Source organism: Lutjanus erythropterus, chromosome 14 (genome assembly GCF_056507025.1).
Source record: "Lutjanus erythropterus isolate fLutEry1 chromosome 14, fLutEry1.hap2, whole genome shotgun sequence".
Lineage (NCBI taxonomy): Eukaryota > Metazoa > Chordata > Actinopteri > Lutjaniformes > Lutjanidae > Lutjanus > Lutjanus erythropterus.
In genome coordinates, this window is record NC_139330.1 from 19,272,841 (window position 1) to 19,294,550 (window position 21,710).

General features: G+C 39.7%; 1 protein-coding gene across 2 annotated transcripts in view; it reads left to right on the plus strand.

The window, feature by feature from the left end:
• LOC146315483 (protocadherin-15-like) overlaps positions 1-21,710 on the plus strand; it is a 278,737-nt gene that overhangs the window by 140,196 nt on the left and 116,831 nt on the right. For both annotated transcript variants that reach the window (XM_084735432.1, XM_084735431.1), the window contains 5 exons: positions 112-282; positions 5,169-5,277; positions 5,416-5,528; positions 12,148-12,354; positions 15,542-15,676. In XM_084735432.1, the coding sequence (XP_084591558.1) occupies positions 112-282; positions 5,169-5,277; positions 5,416-5,528; positions 12,148-12,354; positions 15,542-15,676 (735 nt within the window). The remainder of the gene's footprint in view (positions 1-111; positions 283-5,168; positions 5,278-5,415; positions 5,529-12,147; positions 12,355-15,541; positions 15,677-21,710) is intronic.

The following is a 21,710-nucleotide window of genomic DNA, read 5'->3' on the forward strand; positions in this document are numbered from 1 at the left end:
TGTCATGGTTTTAACATGTTATATTGATTTTATCTTGAGCCCCAGCGCACAAAGCAGCAAATCGTCTGGGAGTTTGAAGGCTGAAATTGAAAGCGTTTGTTCATCCTCCAGGACCGCGCTCCCTACCCCCCCAACAGACGAACGGCTACTACGACCCTGACTGTGGACGTTCTGGACGGAGACGACCTGGGCCCCATGTTCCTGCCTTGTGTTCTGGTGAACAACACCCGCGACTGCAACCCCCTCACCTACCGCGTTGCCATCCCTGAATTCACTGAACCGGTAAGAACCAGGCGGACAGGCGAGCGTGAACACTCTGCTGTTCCACAAGGTCATTTTAACAGCTTTCCTCCTGTTAATAGTATGTGCATATTTGTATTATTCATGCTCGCAGGTTGTGTTTCTATCTGTCCTCCTGGGTGTGCTTGTGCATTGTGACACTGAATTTCGATTTGTGATACATCTGTGCTGCATGTGTACAGTCCTGCTGAACATGTTAGACTGTGCCACACCTGTTAAATAGCCTAATTGTCCGCTTGCACTCCACACCTGGAGGCAGACTGGGCTTTGCTGTTTTGTCTCAGCATGGTAATTCTGGAGGCATTTTCTGGTCTGTTGGACCAGCAATTAGAGTTGAAGGCTGAGTTGACCTGGGATGACAGCTAAACACCGCTGGAGTTCATGAAAGTAAGAAAAATACCAAGGGAGATGGTGTGGCAGCGAAGATAAAGAGTCTGAGGTGGAGAGAACAAGTGGTGCACCAATAGAAAATATAGTTTTATCTATGAACAGTTTCTGTCTTAAAAAATCTATCCCCCTGTGTATTTATATGCATGAAAAGTTTATTAGAATGAACTGAACTAAAGTGAACTGTGCTGAATTATTGAATTGGACTAGACTAGACCAAACTAGTTAAGACAACATTCTCACATCAAGGTCCATTTAGCCAAAGATATATACAGTATATTTCTGTAGACACTACATTGACCGCTTTGGCCCATAGAGAGTCCCCCTCTTTCTGGTGGACCACCATGTGACCTTATTTTGGGGAAAAAAGACAAATAATTTTTTAATTCTATTTGGATTGTGCCACAAATTACACATATGATTTTACAAGTCAAGAAAGTCACTGTTTATTAAAAAAATTTTGAAGTGTAAGACCCTGAGGACACATTATCAGAGAGACCACGTGCACAGAAGTGACGTCATGGTTGTCTCTCTCCACACACTAACAGCAGCATCTGAAGCTACGATGTCTCTGTGTTTTTGTTCTGGGATGTAGCCAGACAAGCAACAGATCTTACTTGTTCTTTGCTGATAAAAGCCAGGAGTCGCTGGATGAAATCCTTCAGGAAATTGCAAGGGACGGCGATGTTGCCGTCGGTGACCTATGTTGTTTGAGTCAAGAGATGTAGTTCATTCAGCACTGACTTTCTTGACTGTAAAATTGCTGTTTTAAATTCACAAAAATATGTATAATTCATTGCACAATTCAAACAGGCAGAAAAAAAATACTTGTCTCTCGCCATTAAAAGCCATTCATATTTTTTCCAAAGTTAGGTCCCATGGGACACACCAGAATGGGGGGGGGGCTTTGCCCCTCTATTGCTGTCAGTTGTAAGTCATTGTCACCACCACATTACACCTGGCAAGACTGGCCAGTGAACAAATACACACGGCTTTTCTGGATAAAAAACACTATAACTTTTATTTCTCAACTGATTTCAATGAGTTGTGCATTAAGGTTTTTAAAGTCTCTCTAAAAAGTTTTTTCTCTACTCCTTGTAAATCATTTATTTGTTTACTGGTATTTGTGTAGAGGTGAAAATTGCCTTGTACAATATGGTGGCAACATTGATGTATGATCCAAAGGCCAATGCAGTATCTTTGTATATATGTCTCTGCATTTAGTACTGATATTTTACCACTAGAGCTAGACAGATACATCAGTCAGATGATATTATTGGCCTGATTGGCTATACACCTATAATGCAAGTTTTTTTTAGCTTGCTTGTTTGTTTTATTTTTATAGGCAACATTTCATGTAGGCTATACTTTTTTATAGAATATTGGCCAATATATTGATATTGGAATATTTTTACTTCCCAGTATTACTATCAGTATCAGCCCCAAAAATTGCAAAAATGACCCGCTTGTTCTGGAGGTCTCATCCGTAAAACGCAGCCCTCATCAGCAGTCTAGACTAGATTGGACTGTATTGAATTGAATAGAATTGGATTGGAGCAGTCTGGATTGGATTTGATTGGATTTACTGGACTGGACTGGATTGAGGTTGGCATTCTTGTGTCCTCATAGCAGGAGGGTTTGTATGTTCTCTGTCATCACACGGGAGCTCAGGTTCCCTCCCACAGTCCAAAATCACAGTGCAGGAGGTGTGAATTAGAAACTTGCCCAAAGGTGTAAATCCGTGTCTGTGTTTTAGCTCTTGATGGACGAAAAATTGTATGTGTTCCAGGACTCATTCATACTTAATGCTCACTTTTATGAGTTATGTGTGGCTAATGTGAAGAAGAATGTCTTAACAAATAAATACCACCTTTTGTTGTTAATTGTTGGTCAGCAAACCAAATAGTTTGATAAGTGCCACCAACTCGAGTGTGATGAAATTATAGAATACACTGGGAATACTGATCTGAGGCTTTATTGGGAGAAGACTGGATTTAGTGTTGGTTAAGTGTACTGGGTTCACGTGTTTCGAACATGGGAGTCGAACTGAATTGAATTAAATTGAACCGAGACAGAGAGAGATATTAGATAACAGAGAATCCTGCAATAAAGACACAGTGGGAGCTGTACAGTTCGTTCGAGAAAATCAAAAGTTATAGATTAAGCCTTATACAGTTTATACATGTGTCTGTACTGTGTGCGTATGGGTCTGTCTGTAGCTGTGGTCGAGGGAGAGCGACCATTGTGAGTCACAGTTGTTTGTCCAGACTTTCCATTTAGAGTTTGCCCATGTGGTATATAATTTATGATAAAAGGTTTGCAGACTGCTAAGTATGCAGGACCTGGGAGCACCGGCTACACAAACCAAAGCTTTTTCATTAGTGTGAGAAAAAGTTGGCCTTTCGTCTCGTTTTCCTGCTCTCTAAACACTGCATGGTTCCATTCTCCCAAAGCTTCAAGGTTGTTATGTTTACATTTACTGTATACATTTACTGTATTAATTTCTTGCGTACTAAGCTGGCTTCATGACATTTACCTCCTGTTCTCCAGTATTAACTTTCCTTAAACAGTGTACAACTTAATTTCTTAACAGCATTTTTAGGAATGGCCTACATTAGCTTTGTCATTTTCAGTCAGTTTTTTTGCTGGTGTCTGATTTTTCTCCATTCTGCAGTGTAACCATTATGCTAACATATCTGTCCACAGGGAGATTTGTCTTCTCGTAATTGATGAGTGTATTGTAATTAATCACAATGGCTAGACAGGCATTATTAAGTTGATCTGTATTTATTTTTTGCCCTGGGGGGATATAATGTGGGCTCTGGAGTCCCCTGGATAATGACTGCTGGAGGAGGGTATTATAGCTAATCATCATTGTGCAGAGCTAGGGGGATTTGATTTAGCGCACCTCCAGACATTGTAAAAGCGAGAGGGCTGGTTAGGGAGGGGTGTAAGGATTACTCCAGAGCTGAGGGATATAAATATACCCCCTCGGGGAGGGATTCTTCCTGCCAAAGAGCTGTTAGCCATGTGCCTGTCTACACTAGGGAAGTTTAGCACAGGGCTCTTAGCATACTTGCACATACTGTATCAGCCATATGGAGGCATTTTGCACAAGGAGAGGTATTCATTTGTGATGTGCTCAACATATTCCCACTTAGCCATATGTTGGTGCAAAAGTGGAGATAGAGCTGGGTAATTAGTGCTGATGGTGTCTGAATATGTATGGGCAGGAAAAGTAGCCTACAGCATCACAAACAGATTATCCTTGATGTGAAATTCTTATCAGGCATATTTACAGTCATGCTCATGAGACAGATTTAATAGCACTGGCTAATTAACTAGATACCTTAATAACTGTCCAGTGTCCTATGGATTATGACTGCTAAGTTACTGGCCTGCATCAGGAATTTCATCCTGGGTGTCCTCAGCTAATTACGCACCTAGCTCTATGGCTAACTGAGCTAACTAGCTAAAGCCAGCTACAGGTAGCAGCAGACAGAGGTTAGTCTACTTCAGAAACAAGTAAACTAGCCAGCAGTTATCTGTCTATCAGGTAACACTGTAAGCTTTACCACCTTGGTACTGATCTCTGCTGTCAAACTGGCCTTATGACATTTGATGACATCTTTATGCAAGTCCAAATGGTACCACTTTAAATGAAGTCCAGGAAATTATGCATGACTCTGGCTAATGTCAAAACCAGCCACTTATGATGGTGTAATGATAAAAGATGAAACTGAAAGTTTAATAATGTGAAGTTGTCATGAGAAAGACATTGTCATGTTATATTGTCTTGATTGATGTCAAGTTGTCATAACAAAGACCTCTGAAACAATGTCAGCTTTGCATTAAATCTGGCATAACTGACCGAATTAAACTTAATGGCAACAGTCATAAAAGTTCATAGAGAATCCTTCATGTTCATGATGGGTGTTAGAAACGTGGGGCGAGCACACGTGGTTGCAGCCACCAGAGGTGTAAGTGCAATCTTAGCACAGCACAATGTGGAGAAAGGACTGAGGCACAAACATTATTTAGAGGAAAACAGTATCAGCAGGTGGAGCTGGGGCGAGCTTCACAAATGGCCCATCACAGCAGCTCCTCCTCACAACAGTTTAATGGGCCAGGACATGAGTCTAGAGCAGCTTCTCTATAGAGAATTCTGTTTTTATCTGGATGAATTGCATGTGATATACCACACGTGACACAAGATTATACACCAGACAGTATATTAATATATAGCACACAAAATATAGACAAAATATGTGTTCCAGAGCAGACAATATCCCTTTAAAGCAGAATTTTCTGATTCATAAGACACTGGAAATTCTGTCTCTGTATAATGATGCACTCATTGTTATTTCAGGAGACATTATCAGTGCAACTGTAGGCTACAACTATACAGTCAACAGAAAATAAATGGATTTGCATCTGATTGTCTTGTTGTGTTGACTGACTCCCCCCACCCCTTGTTGCAGAACAAACTGAACCCACTGAATGTGACCCCTCCAATCCGAGCTGTGGACATGGACAGAAACATACAGCCCCCGTCAGACAGACCTGGCATTCTTTACTACATCCTGGTTGGTAGGTTCATCACGTATCTTAATTTCCATTTTACATTCTTTGGCTTGATCAGTATGACTTGTCTTCTGAATGTCCTGGTGTTGGTATCATAAAGGCCACTGAATCCACGTCCATAAATGTTCTTATTCTTTGTTTTAGGTCATCCAGCCACATATACAGAGTATTTTTCCCTGAACAGAACAACTGCAGAGCTGCGTGTTCTGCAGCCAATCAGCAGGGACTTGTATCAGAGGTTCACACTCATCATCAAGGTAAATACTAACCTTCAGTTTGACTTATTCATTCCTTAATTGTTGCAAAGAAACTAACCCTGCCACAAAAAAACTGCTCCGTGTACTGTAAGGTCACACCATGAGGAGGCTGAACAAAAAAAGACCAGCTTGAGACTGCTGTGAAGAATTACACAAAACTGAAATGCCAATCTGGTGGTGCTGTTAACTCACAGATGTGCAGAGTCCCGTAAGGCTGGTAAACAACAAAACATGCATGAATTACAAATATCCAAAGTCCTTTAAAGGGTATTACAGGGTATGTGCTGTCATGAAAACCTGGAAAATTGATTTTTTCGAGGCCTGGAAACATTTTGGTAAAATCCTAAAGTCCCAAAAGGTTTTGAAAAAGTCACTGAAAAGTTTCAAACTTATATTGATAAAGTTCGATTAAACATCACCTCTGTACTTTGGAAATCACTCCACTTTCAGCCCACACTCACAGTTGGTTGCTTTTTCTGGCCTCAGCACTGCCACTACATGCGTGCATCATGTTATGTGTAGGGCACTGAGTACCAGAGGATGCAAGAAAGCCAGTTTTAATGTAGATAGTGGTATCACAGACTAGATGACCTAATGCATCTATTTATACCAATCATGTCGTGCTAGCTTGTCGGGAAGAGGGCTAAATAATGCTGCAAAGTTGGGCTAAATTTTGGCGAGGTAAAGACTGGCATGGCCATTTTCAAAGGGGTCAATCAACTTCTCATCTGAAGGTATCTAAATGAAAATTGGTTCTGTGGGTACCCAGGAGTGTCCCGTGTACAGAAATGTCATCTTTATGCTAATCCCATGCAGTTTGGAATAAAAACAGACAAAATGCAGCATTAATGTATTCATTTCGCCTATTCTAAAAATGGTATTTGAATATTTCTGTGTACCGGCGTCCCTAAACAGTATTAGAATATGGGTATGACTAGAAAGCTGAGACTTTTGTGGCTTTAATGAGCTCAAGTGTTCTCATGTGTGATGCTGTTTCTGCCCATAGTAGCCATTTCATTGTAGTGGGACCGTTTTTCGAAACTTGACCTCACTATTTAAAATGAGAATAATCCCGGCCTCATGAAACTTCACAACCACAAACCAAGGACCTGAGACATTCAGAGGATGTATGACTTTCCTTGGTACAAGCAATTGACTGGATTTATCATGTGTCCAACGTGAACTGAAGGAGTTTGAGAGGCAGTGAGTCTTCAACTAACCTGTGCTTCAGCAGACAGACATTGGGATATTTTAGTCATTATTTCTTGCTCTTCAGTGATGCGTAATGAAACGCATCTCAACTGTGCATGCTGACTACTTTTTCCTCTTCCTTCACCTTGACATTTTACATTATTGAAAGAGATCCCTGTACAGTAACTAATCAGCAGCCCTGCGAAAACATGTCGTGGTTCCATTCATATGAAGCTATTTCTGTTATCTGTACAGTCTTATGAAAAGCCTTGAATAAGAACTAAGTACTAGATAATTATCACATAAAATTCCATTAATATTATGTAAAAATGTGAACAGATTAAGACATTTATATCCATTTTCAAGTGGATTCCACTTAGTGTGAGCTGGATTAATTCAGCCAGTGTAACGGAGACACACCACACCCGCTCTGCTCACGTGTCCAGAGGATTTTGACATAATAGCTGACCCCTGCAAAACCACTACCACTCCTCTCAGTGAGGAGACCCACTACAGTCTGTCACCAAACAGATTTCAATTTCAGATGCTGCTGTATCCCAAAACTAAGCACTGACAGCAGATGATACTGTGCAAGGTTGCAACCTGTTTTATATGATATGATCATATCACAATACACCTCCACTGACAGTTGATAAGATGCTGATTTATAATTAATTGCCATTGTATACAAATATATACATGTTAGTCTATTAATATCATCTTCATCAAGGTAAAACAGTGATTCTCCTCCTGCCGCTGCATTTTATTATTTTAGTTAAAGATCTCACTTCTGTGCTCATATTTTTTTATGTGCTTGCGCCACATCAAATTTAACTCCTATCTCTATAATTTAAGCATGCACCCTTAGCCACTCCACCTAGATAACCTCAGTCCTGGAGGCCATTAACCTTATCTTTAGCTGCTTTGGAGATGTGTGTGAAAAAGATGTTATGATTTATGGACTTCGCAGGAGGATAGGCTGCTGCGCTCCCATGAATCCTAATTTAGAGCCGAGTCAGGGATTGCCTCGGTTCTTCTGGTGCAGAGCAGCAGTGCGGATGAACTTTCCATCCACCCATCACTAACCTCCAGACACCTCTGAGCGCCGCGTGACCCGCTGTTTACCTGGATAGCTGGGGAGCAAAGAGATGAGAGGAAGAGTTGCTTTCCACAACAGGAAGGAGGCGAGAGGGAGATTGATCATTTTTGGTGTTTTGCATGTCTTCGGGAGGATTGTGCACTGCTAGAGGACGGGAGACAGTTCAAAGGGGAAGCAGGAAAAGACCAACATAGATAGAGAGATGTGTGTGGAGGATGGTAGGAGCCTTATCTACCTCAGTCATAGAGAGGGGGGAGGAATCATTGCTCAAGGACTCAGAGGGGCAGGAAAGTGAGAATTAGACTTTGGTATCTTGAGAGTGCTCTGATGCAGCACAGTATGTGGTGTACATAGCTAATGCTTTAGCAGATAAAAAGCCTATGCTGGAATGGGCTGCATCTCAAGCAGATTTTTGGAAAAACACATCTGTTGTTATTCAAAAGTCATGATTGGTCCTGATGGAGCTGTATCTACCAAGATGACGAGGATAAAATGAAGACAAGTGACGAAGGCAGATGGAGACGGAGAGAAAATGAGAGAAAATGTCTGGTTAAATGGAAAAACATAAAGCAAAGAGATGCAGTATGACACTTTAAGGATGATGGAGTCAGGATGGGAGAATCAAGACTGAGTGACAAACTGACTTTTGGTAGCAGCGAATCTCCTGCAGGCCCGTGTGCTGTAGCAGCGGAGCGCAGGTCATTTAGCACTACCTCCCAGAAATAGGGACACCGCTAAAGAGCTAAATCGCAAGGGAACACTGTAATCTTACACCCCGCCTTTTCTCTCCTTCTTTGACAAAAATGTGTGTGTGAAATGTTGAGGAAAAAGAGATACAGGCACACATGCGTTGTCTGTCAATGACAGCACTTTCCCTCAGGTGTTTGTGCGAGCAGATTGGATCTTTGGGTCAGCGCAGTGTGGGTGTTCTTTATCATCACTCCGATAAGGGAAAAAGGTAGACGATTTTCAGGAAAGATAATCTGGCATAACATTGCGGTGGCAATAAAAAACAAGTGTGAAACTCAACTGGATGAGCTAAAACCGCAAAAGTGTGTAGTTTGCAACCGTAGGCGGTGGTGCAACCAGGTTATCTGAGGGGCAGGGGTGAAAAAAAGGGCACCGACTGTTTGCAGTTGAACACCTGAACACCAAAATTGTGATGCATTTATTGTGAAACAGTTCCAGTCCCTGGTTTAGATGAACATTTTTAGATTTTGACATTTTATTATTATGTTACTTGAAGTACAATTACTAAACCTCTGTAATGAAAACACCCAGGGAGCTATTATCTATTGAACCATTTAGAGATACTGTATGTAGAATAGAATAGAATATCTTTATTGTCATTGTAATGTGAACAACGAAATTAAAATAACACATACACAAAAAGCCAAACAAAGCACCTACAGGGAAAGCACTGAGCTGCTGCAACTGTGTGCGCCGCCATCTTGCTAGGTTGAGCCAGTTTATAGTAGCACCTACACTGCATTGTGTTCTCTGTATTACATTTTGCACACTAGAAGTGCCTCCTGGAGAGCACTTTATCACGTTTTGTCCACTAGAGGGGCATCCTGGGGGGCACTTTATCATGTTTTGTCCATTGGAAGGGCACCTTAGAGGGTTCTTTGTGACATTGTCTTGGTCATTGGGCCACTCAAGGGGGCACTTTATCATGTTTATCCACCATAGAGGCATCCAAGACACAGATTTGCAATGTTTTAGAGAGTAGAGACAATCAATTTGAGAACTGAGAGTCCACGAGTGATTGTAGGTTACACACAAGACAATGCACAAATAAAAATAAAGAGTTCTGTGGCTCCTGTATTCTACATTTAGCAGCAGAGCTTTATTCTCCTGTTACAATCAGCACTCTGCACCACAAGCCCAGTGAAATCAAGCTAATGTGCAGAATTAGTTCCAGGTCATGGCTTAAACCGACGTCGTCTCACTCCTCCTCTCCATCTGTATTTTCAAAGCTTTAATGTTTCTGAAGCATCCCAGTGTGGGAGCCAATAGTGACATATGTGTTTAGGAGGGGAAAGATTGCAGTGACAGCCTGACCAGACCACATTCATCCAGTTTGGTCACACTGGGCTGGTGTCGGGCGCAGCTCGGGTGAAAGTACAGCTTCTTTTAGGTTGTTGTACAGTTTGAAGAACACGCGTTTTGATTTGTGGTAATGTACTATGCTACCCAGGCAGTCATGTCACCCACCAACTGTGCTGGAAAATGTTTGGTGAGTGCACTGTATGTGACACAAATATGAATTTTGAGTCAATATTTTTACTCACATATTTTCAGGAGAGTGTACAGCTCCAGGGCTTTATGTGTAAGCTGTATTGTAACATTTATTACATCCAGTTACACTGCATGTTCTAGTTTTTTTAAATATTTTATAGGTGAAGAAAATCTATTGATTTCATGTAGCAGGAATGGGATTTTTGGAGAATATTGCTGGTTTTCTCAAGAGCTGACTATTTCCTGATTCAGCATTTTTTAACTTTACTGTTGTTGTCTTTAGCTGACATGCAATGTGACATTTAAAGATCCTCTGTCTGGTTGTAAATTTTGGACATTTTCCTCGACTGATAGTTTAATATTTTAACAATCAATAACCAATTAATATTTAATAAGATCAAAGACATCTTTTTCTCAGTTCAAGTTTAAGTTAAACAATTCTAGCAGCACATTAATTATGTTGAACATTAATTCATGAAGCACAGATGATTTAGAGGAACAGAATAATAAAACAATGAGGCTCTTGCTTGAAACAGCTGCTCTTGTCCAGCTCTCCATATTCAGCAAATTGGGTTTAATTCTAGACCAACAAGGCAGACCAAACAAAACCGTGGTGAAACTAGTGAGCCCCAGAGAAATGGTACACAAAGCTTATATTATTGGTCAATAAAATTTTAATCAGTTGAATTATTAACAGTGATTAATGATTAATGATTAACATCCCTAGCCCAGTGTGTAAGATTTACAGTGATCTATTGGCAGAATATAGCAGAAATGGAATATAATATACTTTATTGTGTTTTCATTAGTGTATAATGACCTGAAAATAAAAGTTATTGTGTTTTTGTTATTTTAGAATAATCTACAGAAGGCACAGGGCCTCGTCCACAGAGGCCATCATGTTGCACTGCCATGTTTCTTCAACAGCTTAGAACGGACAAAACACTATCTCCTTTTGAATTTGTGGCGAGTTTAGTGCCCACCATAGTTTCTCTTACACATTTGGAAAGGGAGGGTGAGTGTTTGCCATCTGCAGGCTCAGTAAGCATTTTGATCCAAAAGTTTGACCAGTCAACTGTCATCCTACAGTCTTGGATATTAAGTAAAATTTCTAAAATGTACAGATCACTCGATCACCTACCTTTGCTTTCACAATACACTGTATATTGTGCTTCCCATCCACACACCAGCTTCAGCTATGTGTGTCCTTGGTGAAAACATAAAGTAGTGCACTATGTCGGGGTAGGAAATAGATGGCAAAAATGTTGGTTTGTTATTCTACAGTGAAGGAACCAGCTTGTTTGAGTCTTTAACCTTAGCTTCTCAGAATATCGTGCCCATTTCCTGCCAACCAAGTCCTTTAAATTTTATAAGCTTCCACATGTTTTATGGTTTAGACATCCTCAAGCCAGCTTAAATTGAATGTTCAGTGTGTGATCCATTCTGTTGTTTAGATCTGAGTACCTTCAAAATGTCTGCAAATCCAGGTTCCTGACTAAACCGTGACACCAGTGCTAACACTCTGTATTGAGCTGTTCCATGGTTCATTCAAACCAGAAACAGACAATGACGGTAAAAAAATGAGTTTGGTTGAGTTTACACGATCAGCAGTGGAACTGGAAACAAGTGCTGGTACGCTCATTTAGTAGTTTAAATGGTTAATTTTGGCACAGACTTAGCCAGCAATATTTCCGTTGAGCCTCCTTCTGTCGTTGGGTCACTCATTTGACGGAGTAGCAAGAGCCACTAATTACTGTCTCTCCCCTACAAATGATGGTATTTGCGTTAAGTGCCCTGGTAATTACTAAGGCCTAATCCTAAGTGGACCCCTGATTAAATTTAGTCAATGTAGCTTTTTGTAATTGAAATGACACTCAGAGAAATTACTCCTTTCTGTCCCTGTGCCTGCATAAGATTTGGGACCGCATAACTCTTGAGTCTTTTACGCTCATCGTCCAAATCATTATTAATGCTTTTTAATACATTTCCAGCAGACTGCTTTTCAGGCTTCTTTTGAGGCTTGTTGATATTTGACACACTGACTGTGACTTTCTCTCCCCGTGTCTCCATTTTTTCTTTTCTTTCCAGGCTGAACAGGACAACGGTCACCCCCTCCCAGCCTATGCTGACCTCATTATCGAGATCCTGGATGAGAATAACAATGCACCGTATTTCCAGTTTGCCACCTATCAGGGCTACGTGAGCGAGTCCGCCCCAGTGGGTACGACTATCTCCGTCAGCTCCAACCTCACTGCCCCCCTGGGAATCATCGCGCTGGATAATGACATTGAGGAGGTATCAGCCTAGGCTCACTGTTGCCTACACTTTCCACATGTCCACCCATGCATGTGTGCATACAAACACAAAGCGCTTGTAGTGCATTGAGTAAATATTGATTAAAGGTCCACATTTATTCATGTGTTTGCATTGTGTACTCACAGAAAGTAACACGCTCATGTGTCGTTTCCTTGTTGTAGCTGGCTCCTGGTGATACACCTGTAGGTAAAGGGGTTGCTTTTAGATGCAATGGCACACACACACACACACACACACACACACACACACACACACACAGAGTGTAATATAGGGATGTCCTGATGAAGTGTTTGCTCCTAATTGCCCATGTGAGTCCTTTTAACATCGAGTAGCTTTTGATACCAAGGTTAATCCAATATTTATGTTTTCCTGCATAATACAGCTGCACTGAGCATATTTAATAGCTTAAAGGAGGCCTACGTTTATTTCAGTAAAGCCAATGCAGTTAAGCGATTTTACTGCTTAACAGCTCTGCATTAAACCTGCATCACAGCTTTAATCGGTTTCTTACTATATTTTGTATAATATCATAGTGTCTTGTTTAAAATCTTTAGAAAATAGGGCTGCAACAGATCACAGAATTCATGGATTAGATTGTATTACAGTTTTGAGTCACAGATCAGATCATTTTTGAGATAAAAATAAATGAAATGAATAGAAAAATGAACAGCAGCAACACACTATAACATCGCTGTTTGATGCAAACCTCATATCTCTGTATTTTGACTTTTTTTTCAGAAATCAGTGCTATTGGTCACCCTTTATGTCTGTCTGTGAGTTTTAAAAATATTGTTGAAAAGTGTTAAAAAGAGCTACAATTTTGGACTAAGCAGCATCCATTTAGACTGAAAACACAGGGTTTTCTCATTACCTGAAAAAAAACAATATTGACAAGGGTATACAAGGGTTTTGCCCAACAGTGACAGTAATAATATTACTAATAATATCAGTATTGGACTAAAACTATACTCAACTGTAAGTATACTGTAAAACAAAATAGATAATTATACACTGTAAAGTGTATTAATACTACACTCTGTAGTCTCAGTGTCTCAATGATCTCAATGTCCCGCCCACAGCTCTATTTGATTGGTTAGATGTGACAATTAATAACCTATCAACACCAAAGGCTGCGTCACAGACAAACAAAGAGACAGAGCTGCACCAGTGAGAGGAGCTGTGTGAAGTTGGATTAAACATCACAATCCCGTGATCTATTCCGATGATCATAAGCATGTTCATTTTAAAGCACTGGAAATGCGCAAAGTCACAGCCTGCAGGATTTCAGTCAATGGAGGTGAAAGTTTTTAAAGACTCCATACCCCATAAACCCCCAGCTTCATAGTAAAACACAGCACACATCTGTCTGGTCTTTTCACTGCAACACTGTGTTGAGATTTTAGGAATTAATATTAGTAAAACTGTATTTCACGCTATGATGGTGAGATTTAGCCCGCAGTTCACGGGCGTGCCGAACCGTGGGGGGTGATCCCTGCAGAGTGCATACCAACTATATTCCGGTGCACCACTATTGGGAAGAGGAGAGTCAGTGTGGAGCTCTTGAGGCAGGAAAGTTTGGATATGATGTAGACAACTTCTCTTTATCTCCTGACACCCCAAAATTCTAAAAGTTAAACTTGTTTGTTTTGTTTTGGTCTATGTGAAAAGTGCTCACTGTCTAAAGTGCTGTTTATTTACCCACTCTGCTACACATTAGAAAATGGTTGAAATTTGGTTTTGACACTTGCCGTACCTGAAGCATAAAAAGTTGCAATAAACAAAGAGTCAGAATTGGATAAGCCTCATGCAGCCACTACTGATACATTAAAAAAAGCTTTGATCGGTTCGATTCCTGCTCTGAAAATTGATTCAGGACATCCCTACTGTTAGTACATGCATCACTTTGCGAAAAGTAAAAACAAAGTGAGAGCACTCATCACTGCTGGAGACATCCTCAACATACAATTATGATTTTTTTACTCTACTTTTGTAGAGAAAAAAAATAAAATTATGAGTGTTCCAGTGTGCTCACAGCAGCAGAAATTATATGTTTTCTGTTGTCTCAAAATTTCATAAATGGCAAATTAAATACTAAGCAGGTCTCCGGTAATGACGGGTGAGCGCTGACTTCTGTATCCTATTGGGAGTGTGTGTGTTTGGAGTGTTTTGCTGTGCTGTGTTCTCTTTTTTTTTTAAATGCAGATGGATGTGTTTTGCTGTGTTTTCTGCAGTTCAGTTGCTTACGTCAAAACTTGTGCAATTATTCTCTTTGAATACCAGCTTTACTTTTTCAAAAGAATTTGACTTGATTCTTGTGTGTGTAGTTGGATAAAGGGGGTGTTTTGACATATTTGTTTGATTAATTAACAAACAGAATGTGTGATTGTGTGGGTGCATGCTTGCGTGTGTTTGCCCACCACAGTGGAAAACGCTTTTCATGCCCTGACTGCACAGAGAGTTTTAGACATAAGCGGGCGAAAAACCTCACACACACAGCCAAAACAAATGACTGCTACCTTTAGTTCATCTTTCAAAATACCCCTTTACTCAGTCTTGGGAGAAGATTAACAAATCAAAGCAAAGTGGAAACAGAGATAACAAAATCAATAAGCCACCCAGTCCTAATGTTTACCAAACTCTCTTAAGAGGACTCATTGATGGACGTGAATCGAAGCCGACTCACAGCAATTGACCACAGTGGAGTCCAGGTTTATTTGTTGACACAGTCTAACCACAGCAGTGATGACACATCTTTAGTAAATGGCTCTTTCAAAAAAATGTTTTCAAGGTTGTTTAGCATCTGGACACCCTAAACAAAAGTTGTAAACCCTACATTTTTTTTAACAACTGCTTAATAAAAAGGAACAGGGGGAATAATGGGTTTAGGCTGTTTTAGCAGAAGCCATTTCCTCTCTTTCTTTCTTTATTGATACAATCAAAGACGTCAAAGACATTGGTTTCCAGTCCCATCCACAGTTCCTTCTCCACTGTTTTCTGAAGACAGATGAGGGACCTGCCAGCCGATTACTTTTTCAACTCTTTGGCAGATCAAAATGTACCGTTTGATAGGTTTTCTCAGCCCCACAGCTGCGGCCTTGGAAGAACAGATGAAACACTCACGTCGCCATGGTAACATGTTTCTTTTTGTATATCTTTCTGTTGGAAGACGAAAGACCCCATGGTGAAGATTACCCTGGATGACTACACCACGATCTTCGGCCTGACCCCGACTGGGATAATCCGCTACCTGAGGCTCCTCAAACCTGTGGATCGGGAGACGCAGATGGCCTATACTTTCACGGTAGGCCTCGGACACGGTGTAGTTATCTGCAAGACAGCACCGAAGCCCTGTGACCTACATCTCCTATTCTGTGTATATTAATAGAAGTCACAGGTTAGCTCTATACCAAGAGGCACTTGCAGATATAAAGCTGACCTGACACTTTTAGAGCAATGTGACCTTTATCAGTGGTCAAATAGCAGTGAATAAAACTTTCTGTTCACTTGAATTTACAAGTTTAGACCCAAAAGGCACATCAGATGTCTATAGTTTAAAATATAAGACTTACTTTATGCCATACAGAGGTACAAACAGTACTGTACTGTAGGAAAACTCAAAAAAGCACAAAGCAAATTAAAAACACATGTTCAGTTTGACTGTAAAAAGATCATCAAACTCATTAAGAAACACTTTTATTTGACAGCAGATGTACAGTAGACCGTAAATGAACATTCTGCAAATACAGCTAACAAATACAGAAAACAATCAATTTCTGGCTGACATTAAAAACTGATGAATACTTAACAAGCTGTCAATGATTTTGAAAATGAGCTAACTCACGGTTTCCACAAGGCTTTAAAAAGTCTAAAATCCAATCATTTGCATTTTAGGCCTTAAATGTTTTGACAGGTCTTCAAAATCGATTGGATTATGAATAGATGGATTAACATGTCTCTGCACTGGAGGCATTATTTTTCTTAACATTTAGATTGTAGGACTCGGATATTACTAGGAGTATTAGCTATATAGTGTCTAATGTCTAGCATGTTCACTAGTTCACCCATGTTCACCCCAAAATAGTGGTTGTGATATTATAATTAATTGTTCTGCCTTAGAATTTGATATTACGAAATGACAACTTACTCCATATTTTACCAGTTTTACCAACAAGGAATAGTTTGACATTTAGGAAAAATGTCTATTTGCCTCCTTGCTGAGAGTCAGTGAAAATGAAGCCATAGCCAGAGACATTACCGCGCATGTGGAATCAAAACTGAAAGCAGCCTCTCTAATCATTTGTAATTTAAAGAAAACACCCATACATCATACTGTAATTTATAAGGTGATATATAGCCTACAGGGATGGGTTAGAGATGTGGCTGCAGGTCTCTAAATCAGAGAAAATAATAAAAAATTTTGGGTGGAAGGTGGATCATTTATGTGTACATGCAGATTCAGTGAATCTGCATGTACACCAATATGTTTCTAATATGTTGGAATAGAATAGAAATCATATCCATCCTTGTTACAGACATCCAAAGTTTGATCATGTTGTGACTATCACACCAGTCAGGCTGCATCTCTCTCTCTCTCTCTCTCTCTCTCTCTCTCTCTCTCTCTCTCTCTCTCTTTCTTTATCTCTCTCTCTCTCTGGGAAACTGTGAGTCTGGATCAAACATTTCTCATTGACATAGAAAATGGCTGAAAAAAGACGCCTTTCACTGGAAACATTAAATTCTGTCTGATTGAGGTCCTTCGCTTTACTGATGATTCAGTCTTGAAGTACTTAAAAAAATAGATTATGCAAACTGTGAATATTTTCCCTCTTCGCTTGGAGAAAAATAAAGTGGCGTTGCTCCGGTTGCTCAGCACTACACCTACAGTGTACATGGGCAATAAAATCTGCCAACTAGTAGCTCTAAAGCTAACAGATAAATATGTTCTATCTCATTTGTTTAATCCATACAAAAACAGACATGATGGTCGTTGATCATTTCATCTAACTCTCCACAAGAAAGTGAATAAAAGTTTTCCCCAAATGTGAAACTATTCCCAGAGTTTATTCTGTGGGAACTCTCTAATCTCATAACGTGTTCAGTCTCACTGAACTCCACAGCTACCTTCATGTTCCATTAGGATTCTGAAGTGGGTTACTCATAATCTTTATGATGTTTTATTAATCTTCTTACTGTACTGTTTTTTTTTTTTTAGCGGGTTCATTTAAGTGTCTGTTTCACTGCTGTAAGATTGGCGTCAACAACCTGGTTTGTCAAAGTATAGTTGTAACTTGTCTCTGCGCTGCTCAGAGAGATGTCAGCAGTTGGGAAATACAGTAGCTCCTTCCATCCAGGGGGATTCTTTTGGATTAGAGGGCATCAGCAAACCAACAGTAAACTCTGTGGGAATGGTTCCCTCGAGAGTGTAGGAGTCTCTGAACAGGGATGATGCAGTTCACTGTAGATTCTGAGGTGTAATGCCAGGTTTGGTTTGGTTGATTTGGACATCAGTTGCTGTGCTTGTACAGGTCTGCTTAAATGTCCAGTATAGTTTTGTCTTTGGTTTGGGGATTGAAGCTTTCAAATGCTGGTTTCATATCTCGGATAAGTGCTAAAAAAAAAAAACCCTTTTCAGCTCTGGATCCATTCTGACCACACTTTACAGTAAAAGCTGACAGTGTTCCTCCGCTTTGCAGTTGTGACTCTTCAGTACAGAGCATTTTTAGATGCCTGTGGCCCCCTCAGCTCTTTAGAATGGTTTCTGCATTCAGTAACAGATGCAAAGGAGAAATTCACTTCCAGGATCATCAGCAGCATTGTCCTCCCTATCGCTCTGAAACATCCTCCACATCCAATATCAGTTTCCAGCCAGAAGAAAAGATGATGCTTATTGCCTGCTGAATATTTTAGTGATTGCTGTTAATGTTTCCCAGAGACCTGCAGTACATGAAATGCTAGATAGCTTCAGAGGTAGATGTATTTGTAACAGCCTAGACCTGGTGTGTGTGATAATAAATCAAAAGGTACATATCTCTACGTTACTGTGAGACATCTGAACTATAGACTGTATGATATTGGTCAATATGGTATTGGTTATGTCTTTTGTGAAGCAGCTATGTGCTGGGATTGGGTGAAAAAGGATTACATCCAAACTGCACCTGTCATTCATTCAGTTGAATCTCACGTTGCACTCTGGGCTGGTGGGCCACAAAAGAAACTCACATTAGCTAAGCTGATAATGAGCTCATTGAGCTTCAAAATGTTTCTCTCAAAAGCTAAAGACACATAAAATTGATTATGAAAATTGCCAGTTCCAGAGTGAATGGACTGACAAGTATTTATTCACTTTTCCAATAAACTAGTGTTTTTATTGTGCAACTACTATATTTCTGTGATGAAAGAACACAACATGAAGAGGTACTACAAGTCAAATCGTGGTTAGATTCCTGGTAGTTTTCATGAGGGCTTATAGGAATTTATCTTTTAACATTATATCATAAAAGTTATTTGTAGCAATTGATTGATAAAGTATTCGGTGCAGCCCTTTTCCTATTTTCACATTTGCAGCCTTGACTTGCAATGCTAACAAAGCTTGTTATATGTTAGTAGTACAATTCAATTCCAAAAACATAACACATTCTAATCAACGTGGGTCTGAACTGCAGGCAGGCTAGCCTATTTGCATTCTTTTACTATGAAGCTGCGCTGTTGTAACACATGCAGAACGTGTCTTGTCATTGTTTTGCCAAAATTAGCAGGGGGGTCTCTGAAAAAGACATTGTCTAAATGGCAGCATAAGTTGCTCCAAAACCTGTATCCACCTTTCAGAATTAATGCTGACTTTATAGATGTGCAAGTTACCCATGTCATGGGCACTAACACACTCCCATACCATCATATGCTGGCGTTTGCACTGGTAAGAATCTAGTCATTGACTCTACAAAGTCCTTGCACTCAAAAATTCATGAAAATATTGAAAACAGGAATGTCTGCATAGAATCCAAAAGACACAGATGTCATGTTGATTTAAAGTATAAACTGTCTTTAACTTTTAACAACCAACCAGGTTTATATTATTGTGTTTTAAGTGGTTTAATGTTAGTTCTTCAGCTGCCGTATACAGTTTACTGTTCAGTGAAAAACATCCAAGACAGTCATGGTGTGAAGTGATGTTTTTATATTTTAGCACAAGTTGAATTGTTACGGTGATATTTTTAGCCACAATAATTGTTGCATGAAAATTTTTTACATACCTAGTCTGCTTGGATCAGAGTTTCCTCCACCTCTCACACTAGACTCAGCAATCATGTTTTTATAAAGCAAAGTAGTAATTAAACACATGCTACACAAGCTGTTAACATGAACTAACAGGCTGTCTACACAGGATGTGTTTTAGCTGATTTTTTCAGTCGTCCATCTCATGTAGTACATCTGGTCAAACCAGTATGCTTCTATTTTAGTCATGGCATGTTTTTCATTCTCACTTTACTTTGTAACTGTGACCTAAGCCATCTTTTTGGGCTTTAAGTGAATTTCATTTTATGCATATGACGTCTGTGACTGCGTGTTTTGCTCAGAGTGCTGTCAAAATGCTGGTGATCTACAAAGCGGTATTGTGCCTGAACGCATCCTGTGTAGAAACCTGCTGCTGATATCCCGCTTTGACTATGCAGCCTGTGTAGACGCAGAGTAAACAGTTTATAATACAAATAAAAGTGACCTATGACATAATTTTTGTGTACAAAATGTCAAAAGACATTTCACGACCTGTCATTGTGTCCAAATCTTACAAGTAACAAACAAGTAGTTCAATACATGAGTTCATGAGCTGATGCAACTCATGAACCAAATGTTTTCTTCAGTTCTAAAGTTAAAATGGGTCGAACTGATCTACAAGACATGAAATGGCATCTTGGAGGCATGATCTTAATTGGCTATATTATCAGACATTACAAGTGGATGCATTCCTGTCTGAATCTTTGCTGAAAGCTTGTTAACATAATGTTTACTAGATAACACCATAGAGGTTTTGAAGGTCGTGCTTTTCGCTTCCCTGAAAATGTTATTTCAGAGATTGTTATTGAGAGAAATCTTTTCTTTCTGAAAATGCTAGCATTAAATCAATTTTTATAATTACTCTGTGTCCCTGGACTGGGAGGAGAGAGGCAAAACAGATCCAATTTAGATAAATATCAGCCTTCAAAGATTATTATGTGTATGTTTTGTTTCAGTTCTTGGTCTTACTGTGTTTGAGAGAAGAAGAGAGGGATGAAGAGGCGAGCATGACCATAGGCACCATCTATGGAGGGGGGCTTGGATTTTTTTGTCCCTCAAATTCTGAGACGAAGCAGCAAAAAACACAGTTTGAAAATTGCTGTAGACTGATAAATTACATTGGTATTTGAAAGAACCACAAATAGTCATTACATATTATACTGTCTTTAATATTTAATTTATATGATGAAGCACAACGTGTGCTTTGTTGCCCTTATGTGTTACTGGCCAAGCACCCAAAGTGCTTTAATTAACTGATTAACAAGCAAAAACCTCTGACTGTTAATGCAGTTAGTACAGTAACTTCTGAATCTGAATTAGACCAACTAACACTTTCTGCCACCACCTTTGTACAGAAATACTTGTACTCTGTAAATGAGGGATAATATGCGCTGGACTGAGGTTGAATAAATGGTCTGATGCCACATTTGGAATATCTGATAAAGCTCCGAGTGAACGCTTGAAGTGTGCAAGAGCGCTGGATTCATACTTTATCCAAACACTTCTAAGTGAAATACTGGCAGAGATGGCAGCACAAGATGGATTTACCTTAAACAGTTGGCTGTGGCAAAAAGCCTCTCACTGAATAAAGACAGCCAAAATCTCTTGAAGAATCCATCTGTAATCTCACACAATGAGTGAAAGCTTTTTAACTTTGAGTGATCATTGACTTTATTAGGCCAAATATATCTAACATTGCAGCACGCAGGGTATCAGCCTTCACAGCAGGTTTCTTATGAACGCAGACAGAATATAGAATCTGTCTCAGCTTTAAAAACACCAAATGACTTGATTTAACAAATTCTGTTTGTTTATAATATGAAGAAGTGTAAAATACCACTTCCATGAGGCTGTTCAGGCAGACAGCGACAGATCGGAGGTGATGAACGTGGCATTTCATCCTCGCAGCTGTGGTGAAATTCAAGCTGCGTGTGGCATGCACAGTTTTTTTTTTTATCATTATTTCATCATTAAAATGTTGATTTTTAATGTTAAAATGCCATTGTCCTGCCTCATCCCACATTTCTTCTTGTTCCACATAGTGTTGCTTGAAATATGACCAT